This window comes from Lactuca saligna, chromosome 6, assembly GCF_052625555.1.
Source record: "Lactuca saligna cultivar CGN05327 chromosome 6, ASM5262555v1, whole genome shotgun sequence".
Taxonomy (NCBI): Eukaryota; Viridiplantae; Streptophyta; class Magnoliopsida; order Asterales; family Asteraceae; genus Lactuca; species Lactuca saligna.
The window spans coordinates 22,033,229-22,041,617 of NC_136422.1; the positions used below are offsets into that span (position 1 = coordinate 22,033,229).

An 8,389-nucleotide genomic window follows, 5' to 3' on the forward strand; every position below is an offset into this window, starting at 1 on the left:
TGACTAGTACCGTCCATGATTAAATATACATAAATTTATAGCACAAACTTTGTATACAATATTCTAAATAACATTTGGGTAATAAAAAGACATTTCCTTAAATTACAAATCAGTACAACTTGTTTATTGTTAATTAGATAAATTTTGAATGGTCAAAATCTTTCTATACATAAAGTTAATATGATATATATATAATAACAAATAATAGCATCAAAAGACTCCTAAATCCTCTATTTATGATGATAGAATCCAAGCTAGGACCACCATCCAAATTTAATTGTGTTAATTTTATATTGTAGTTGATTGATTAAAAAAGTAAGACCCTTAATTATGGTAAGCAAGTAGGCCACCATTGTATCAACCGAGGGTTAAGTATAATAATTAACAATAATCAACATGATTAGACATTGGCTAAATTTTAACAAAGAAACAATCATAGGCCATTTAATAATTATATATTTGATGTGTAATATTTCAATTTGTTTGTTATTAAGTTGTCGTATACAATAATTTTTTCTTTGCCAATAAATGATAATTACCTGTTTTTATTTATTTATTTATTTATTTTTATTAAATGGTAACTTGAAAACCGGTGAATTTCATTCTTGCATTGGAAAGTTAACATTATGATTTGGAAAGCTTATCTTGGAAGCATACCAACTAGATCAAATTTGTCTTTTCGTGATGTGGATATCCTTTCTATCCTTTGTCCTATTTGTACTATGATGGTGGAGTACGGTGGAGCAGTTAGATCATTTCTTTCTGGGGATAATGACTTAGGAGGGTAATAAGGTTTTCAGTTTGTCCGTATTAGGTTACTAAGGTTTTTTTTGTGCGTATTAGACCAATATGGTTGTTATTACTGTTTAGAAATAGTCCTTTTACCGGTTAAAACCGGTAAAAGGACTATTTCTAAACAGTAATAACAACCATATTGGTCTAATACGCACAAAAAAAACCTTAGTGACCTAATACGGACAAACTGGAAACCTTATTACCCTCCTAAGTCATTAACCCTAATTATTTAGAAAACATGCTTACTAATCAATGTGACTGATTTGTTTGACTGAAAATAATTGCTTCTATTTAAACTTATTTCACAACCCTTCCAGAACTTCTAAGTCCAAAAACTCATATGATTGATGATCTTCATTACATTAATATGCAACATTTTATCAATAACTTCTTTTTTATCATTTAAATGTTTACATGAATACATCAATATGTACAAAAACAATCTCACTTTGATACCTCCCATCAATGTCTACATTTGATAACGAATGGAAATGTAAAACCAATATGGACTTGCAGAGGATGTCTATTATCAATTATTTTATAAAAAGCAAAACCACAACATGAACTAAGAAACTGAAGTTGCAAAATGAATAAAAAAAACCAGCACATAAACAAACATATACATACTATCTACAACACATAAACGGAAGTTTATAAAACATGAAACTTAATGACAGGAAAAGTAAAAAACTTAAAAGAGACTTTATAAAAAGAAATATCACCCTTACTTACCACAAATGGTTGAAGGCATCAACAAGAAAATCAATCTGACCATAGAATCCACATGTTGTCTAATCATGACTTCAGTAGATGAAGTACTGAAACGTAAGAATTGCAATTGAACTCTATTAGCATTTGAAAAGAAAATTAGGGTTTTAGAGAAGACGATGAAGGGTTAAATTTTTTTTTGGACCATTTCTCAATTTGTGTGTGTCATCCTTCCTTGCGCAGGGTCATGCTAATCTTCTCTGTATCGTTCCAATTTTATCAGATGTCCCCAAAGGGACGACTATAGATGAAGAGTTTCACCATATAGAGGAGTAGTAGGTTATATGGGACGACGCGAGTTCTAAACGAAGTAGTTTACTGTTGATGGTCATATATTCTCAATATCTTTAAAATTAAGGTTAATGACTTAGGATGATAATAAGGTTTACAGTTTGTCTGTATTAAATCACTAAAGTTTTTTTTGTGCGTATTAGACCAATATTGTTGTTATTACCGTTTAGAAATAGTCATTTTTACTGGTTAAAACCGGTAAAAAGGACTATTTTAAACGGTAATAATAACCATATTGGTCTAATACGCACAAAAAAAAAAAAAAAAAAAAAAAAATCTTAGTGACGTAATACAGACAAACTGAAAACCTTATTACTCTCCTAAGTCATTATCCCTTTCTTTCTGAGATGCGAAGGTGCGATGAGAACTTGGTGTGTCGTTTTTAGATGGTTGAATATTCAACAAGTGGGGTTTACTTAGTTTCACAAATTAGGCTCCTGGATCACTGGGTTGAAGTTGATTGCTAAAAAAAATCTGGTGGATGCTATTGTTAGTATAACAATTTGATTTGGTGTATTTGAAAATATAAAAATACTATGATTTTTGCTGATAAGATGTTGAGATGAGACGATATATTTAATGTGTAAGAGATTTATCTTTTATGTAGTAGAACAACATAAGTAACCATTATCCCAGTAATTCGGTTTGTTGGCTTCAACACCCGTTGAATATTTTGTAATTGTGTTTTTTTTTGTTTAGCAACTTGCTAATGTCCTTTTAATATATAACTTTTTTAAACAAGGCTATATATATTTTTTATACTGTATGACCCTTCTAAAATATAAACTATCATGTATTACAAAATAACATTGTGTACGAATCAACTCATTTACGATAAATCATTTATTCGCAATAAGTAAAATACGGAATAAATAATTAAATCCTTCTATAAATACCATGTATGTTAACACTAAAAATACCAACCATACCAAAAAAATAAATAAATAAATAAAAATAAACAAAAAAAAAGACTTTTGAAGAAGAATGTATCCAAAAAAGTATTATATCCTGCGGTAAAAGAGAGTAATTTAATGGACGGGCAAGTTCTTTGAATGTAGTCTACAAAGCCCAATCTGTAAAGCAATCACATATTATTATTTTTACAACAAAATTATTTTTGTACACCTTCCTCAGGTTTACTTTTATATTATTTAATTACAATTTGTTTTTGAATATTCAATCAGTTCATGCAACTTGGATTCTCACGTGAAAATTCAATAATAATAATAATAATAATAATAAATAACAGTATGATTTTTTAACTACCATATTTATACATCGTTGGAAAAAATGCATATTTAATCTGAAAAAAAAATTAAAACAAGAAACAAATTGTAATTATATATAACAGTTTAGTCTAGAATGAAAAAAAATATATTTTTATATGAAAATAAATTATAAAACTACAACAGTTTAGTCTAGAATGGAATTACAAGTAAAGTACTACATTATTAAGGTCATAAACTATCATTCTCATGCATTTATTTTTTCTTACATATAAAGTTATAAACCATAGTCCATTATTTTGCACAAAAAATCTATATAATATTTTTTACAGTTTTTTGAGAAAATTGTAAAGTGTGATGTTTTTCCATAGGTTAATATCAAGTGCTTATTATTTGTATATGGCAAATAATATGTTTAAAATTATTCATTGTTGGTTACAAAATTTCGTTTATGTATATATATATATATATATATATATATATATATATATATATATATATATATATATATATATATATATATATATATATATATATATATTCCAATTCATTATGGTTATGAACGAATGCAGGTATCCAACACATCAATCTTTTCTTTATTGGAACATGCTCTCATGGTCTATTTGAGAATCCAACACATTCCAACTCATGGTCTTCCAAGTTGCAACTATTCTTTTATTAATTTTTTTGGTTGTATAAATAATATTTAATTCTTATAAATCAATCAAGTGGCATACACATACATTTTTTTATGTACTTACAATCTATAAGCCCGAAGCTGTTTAGATCTTTCCAAGCCCAATAATGAGTTAGCGGGTGTTATCCATTTTCCCTAACCATTATTGCTTTAAACCATTTTTTATTTATTAATATAATTAGAGCCCCATATGATATCCTTTTTATTGGTCTAGTAAAAACTAATGTCCAGTTTAATAGATATCTTTTCAGATCCAAACATATTTTTCTGGTAGAATGGATCAGAAAGACTGTTTAATATGCATAAAAAAGGTCTTTCCGATAAGATATATCTTTTTCAAAAAACTCTAAAATCATATTTTTTTTAATAAGCTGGAAAGACAAATGTACCCAAACTTTGTCTCTTTTTTTGGATTATTAATTTCTTTTAAATAAAACTTTTTAATTTTTTATTGGATTATTATATATTAATAAATATTATTTTTAATATATAATATTTATGTATTAATTAATATTATTTTATTGAATTATTAACTTCTTTTAAATAATTCTTTTTTATGGATTAATTCTTTTATTGGATTATTATATATTAATAACTATTATTTATAAATATATAATATTTATATATAATAAATATTAATTTATTAGATTATTAATTTCTTTTAGTTAATTTTTTAATTCATTTTTATTGGATTAATTATTTTTTAGATAACACCACCATCATCCTAATATATTTAAAAAAAACCATCCATCCCACCACTATCAGACATAAACCGGGTCAAGAGTCACATATTGCGTTATAAAAAACAAATTAAAATTGTTAGAAAGAATAACAACGTGATATCAACTTTTAAAAAATAAACTAAAAACAACTTAATCGATATTTTATTTAAAAATTTAAATTATTATTGTATAATTTTGATTTTATATGACAATTTATATGTTTTTATAATTATTCAGCAAGTTATCCATCATATTATAGAACAGTAGGATAATATTGTTATTTTTCATCATTCAACATATTCAATCAGATGCATAATCAAACAACATTATTTCTTTCACAGTCAGAAAACTTTCTCATACAACACTTTTGCGGACAGAAACTATAAAACGGGACCTAAGCTTGGCTCGATTAGATTCTGTTTGATATTATAATTAGAAGCTTCTGATTCGATATTCAATATTATAGCCTCTGAGACGTTTCTTACTGGGTCTGACTCAAATCTAACTGCAACCATTGAACAATCCATTATACTTTTAAATCAATTTTAAGATGATGTCCTTTTTTACTTTTATAACAATCCAACAAATATATTATACATTATGATCTGTTCTTGTATCATGCCATATTTAGATTTACTAAAGCATTGTATTTTTACCATTTTAATCTTCCAAAATAAGTGTTAATAAGGAAAAAAAATACGATAGAAAGAAATGAAAATATAATGGATTAATAGATGAAATAAAACTAGATATTTCCTTTTCAAAACAAATTCATTCAATCAACATTAAGAAATCATCATATAATGTGTACTAGGTAAAATTATAGACAACAGAACATACTTATGCTCACATTAAAAACATCAGAAACAGAAGATATTCAAGTTTTGACTGTTTTAAATTCAACGTAACAATCGCACCACAAATCTTATCTTTTTCAGTCGTACAATCCTTCTTGTTCCCATATATCCACAAGAAAATTTACCATTTCCTGATACAAAATTTATAAGAATGGAGTAAATTACATTATTGGTCCCTGAGTATGCTACAACTTTCAATAATGGTACCAAAAAGTATTATCTTTCAATGTCGGTCCTTATTTGAGGTTTTTCTAACGTTTTGATCCCTAAGTTTAGTTGTTCTTTCAATTTTGGACCACAAAAGTTTTCTCTTACAATTTTGGTCCTTACCTGAGGTTTTTGATCCCCAAGTTTAGTTGTTCTTTCAATTTTGGACCAAAAAAGTTTTCTCTTACAATTTTGGTCCTTACATGAGGTTTTTCTAATATTTTGAACCCTAAATTTAGTATATTTTTTCAATTTTGGATCCAAAAAGTTTTCTCTTACAAATTTTGTCCTTACCGGAGGTTTTTCTAACGTTTTCATCCCTAAGTTTAGTTGATTTCTTGAATTTTGGACCCAAAAAAGTTTTCTCTTGCAAATTTGATCCTTACTTGAGGTTTTTCTAACATTTTGATCCCTGTAAAAGTAAAATGACAATATTTTTGGAGCCAAAACTGCACAAATCAGCTCTATTCAGTGACCAGAATAGTAATTTTACGAAAGCAAGGACCAAAAATGTTACAAGAACCAAAATTACAAGAGAAACTTTTTGGGACCAAAATCGAAAAAAGAACCCAACAATACTCAGGGACAAAAAATATAATTCACTCTGAATGTTGATCTTCAAAAAATTAAGACTTACAGGTAGAGGAATGGGCCTTGCAAAAGGCTTGTTTGTCCCAAGCAAATTATCATAAGTAGCATTCCATCTAAACAACAAAAAAGTACACTCAGATCATGTCTTTTCCAAATTACCAAATTACCCTCAGAGCTTAACAAATTACCTAATCGCCCAGCTTATAACAGGTTCACGAGCTTTCTTATTCTTTTCAACTGCCTTTTCTCCAATCCACTGTTGTCTTGTCTGATTCCAAAGAAGAAAACCTGAAAAACCACAACAAGTTTATAAAAATGTCAGATCTTTTTTTACAGATTATAGTATGAAAATAATGAAATAATAATTAAAAAAAAAATACCATGGTTTATGAATTCTGAAGGATTGGTGGAAGAAGTGGATTGTGTATTATGATCCAGTGGGAGGTTGGTAGCTGATGTGGCAGTTATTTGAGAGTAATGTAGACTGCTATCCATATCATATGTACTGCTACTATAGAAATCTTCTAGAATACTAGGTTTCTTATTCTTATTATTATTATTATTAATATTATTATTATTATTTGTGTCTTGAGGTTTTCCTGTTGGATTATTATCTGTAGTCACAAATGACGGCTTAGTACAACATCCAAGACACCGTCTGTTCTGTTGCAAAGAAGGTTTACAACCATAAAAATGGTTAGCATAAATCAAATTTAATACTAACAAAAACATAAAAAAGAAAAACTTGACCAAAAATTAAGCATCTTACATGTATAAACCAACAAGGTAAAGAACGTAAAGAGACTATGATGATAAGAATTCACAAGAATATCAACAAACCCCCATTTTTACAGGTTGTTTCTTTCTCCAATATGTTTGTGTTCTCAAATGTTAAATATAATTGCAACATCATGAGAATCAGAATCAAAGTTACTTTTGGATTCATGCGTATAAATGATATTTCATTTGCTACTACAATTTGCAAAGAAATCAAAAGGTTTAGGTTTCATAAATGTAAGCAGGGAGTTTGTAAATAGACAATGTTATTTCAGTTACTCTTAGAACAGACATGGTATTTGATAGACTAACAGCGCAGTTTTGCAATCGATAGGTTTAATCGAACAAGATGAGAGTGTGAGAGAGAGAGAGAGAGGAACACTGACCCCATTAATTCGATAATTTTGCAAACGCAACTGGAAACTGATCTGAAAATTTGCATCTAAAGATCAACGAAACAGTACGTCAAATAATGAAAATGGATCGCGTGAAAGCCGAATCGAAAAAGGAGTGAGCACAGTGACCTGAAAAAATCACCACAAAACATGAAAAGGGAATTTTGAAACTGTAATCGGAGAATTAGTTTAAAATTGCGAGATTTTGGAGCTTCAATTTGCAAATTGAAAAGGAAAAGAGAGAGAAGGATCTGAAACTTACCGAAGAACATGATAGTTATTGGTTGATTTGATGAAGTGCGAGCTTTTGTGTATGGAGTATTATTCTCTTTGATTGCCAACGCCCCATGAAAGTTGAACCCATGTCCATTTGGGTTCTTTCCGGTTCGCTTTACAACTATCCGGTTTTCCTTAGCTTCAAAGTAATCGAAATGGGTCCGGTGCAACCTTTATTTTTCAAAGAGTAAATTAAAGTTTTGGTCCCTATAGTTGACACTCATATCTAGTTTTGGTCCAAATTTTGAAAATCTATATGAGTTGATATCATGGTTGTGAAATCCATAAATGTTGGTACTAGGTTACCGTCAACGACCGGCTATCCCAATCCCTACACTTGAACTCGTTGTTGGGTTCTATCAACTTTACTACTCACATCGTCCCTACAATATGCGCTACATGTTCGGACCACATATACCATCAATTAGAAACACGTATTTCCTTTATTATAATCCTTATGGAACCAACTGAGTCCCGAACTCGTACATCAACGATGTAATACATTGCATAGTTTTCAGATGAAATTATGAGAAGGATTTTCCATTATCTTAAATTAAAGCCACGTATCGATAGGGGTTGAAGGTGAGTTATAGGCAGTTCGAGGAGAAATGAATGATGACCGAGATGAATACATAGGAGATAAGGATGGTAAAGATGATAGTGGGATGGTGTTGTGTCGATAGAGATGGGTATGTTGGAACTGGGTTCAACGATGATAGGCAGTCTTCCTTAGATATGATAACGGTGACAAAGATATAGTGTTGGGGTGGGTTCTATTTCCCTCGGT

The 8,389-nt window shown here is 28.9% G+C and overlaps 1 protein-coding gene and 1 non-coding gene across 3 annotated transcripts; both read right to left on the reverse strand.

Moving 5' to 3' along the window:
- Positions 1-1,696: 1,696 nt before the first annotated feature.
- LOC145003555 (U6 spliceosomal RNA) lies at positions 1,697-1,802 on the reverse strand. Its single transcript, XR_013662011.1, has one exon. It is a non-coding gene; the product is annotated as a U6 spliceosomal RNA (small nuclear RNA).
- Positions 1,803-5,251: 3,449 nt separating this feature from the next.
- On the reverse strand, positions 5,252-7,726 carry LOC145003187 (uncharacterized). 2 transcript variants are annotated; one of them, XM_078962317.1, is made up of 6 exons: positions 7,589-7,726; positions 7,318-7,455; positions 6,535-6,812; positions 6,343-6,442; positions 6,201-6,267; positions 5,252-5,487 (listed from the first exon to the last, which is right to left on the reverse strand). In XM_078962317.1, the coding sequence occupies exons 2-6, from the start codon at positions 7,371-7,373 to the stop codon at positions 5,434-5,436; spliced, it is 555 nt and encodes a 184-aa protein (XP_078818443.1). In that variant the 5' UTR covers positions 7,374-7,455; positions 7,589-7,726; the 3' UTR covers positions 5,252-5,433. The 2 variants fall into 2 exon arrangements, with proteins under 2 accessions (XP_078818443.1, XP_078818444.1); XM_078962318.1 differs by having other exon boundaries at positions 6,535-6,817.
- Positions 7,727-8,389: the final 663 nt, after the last annotated feature.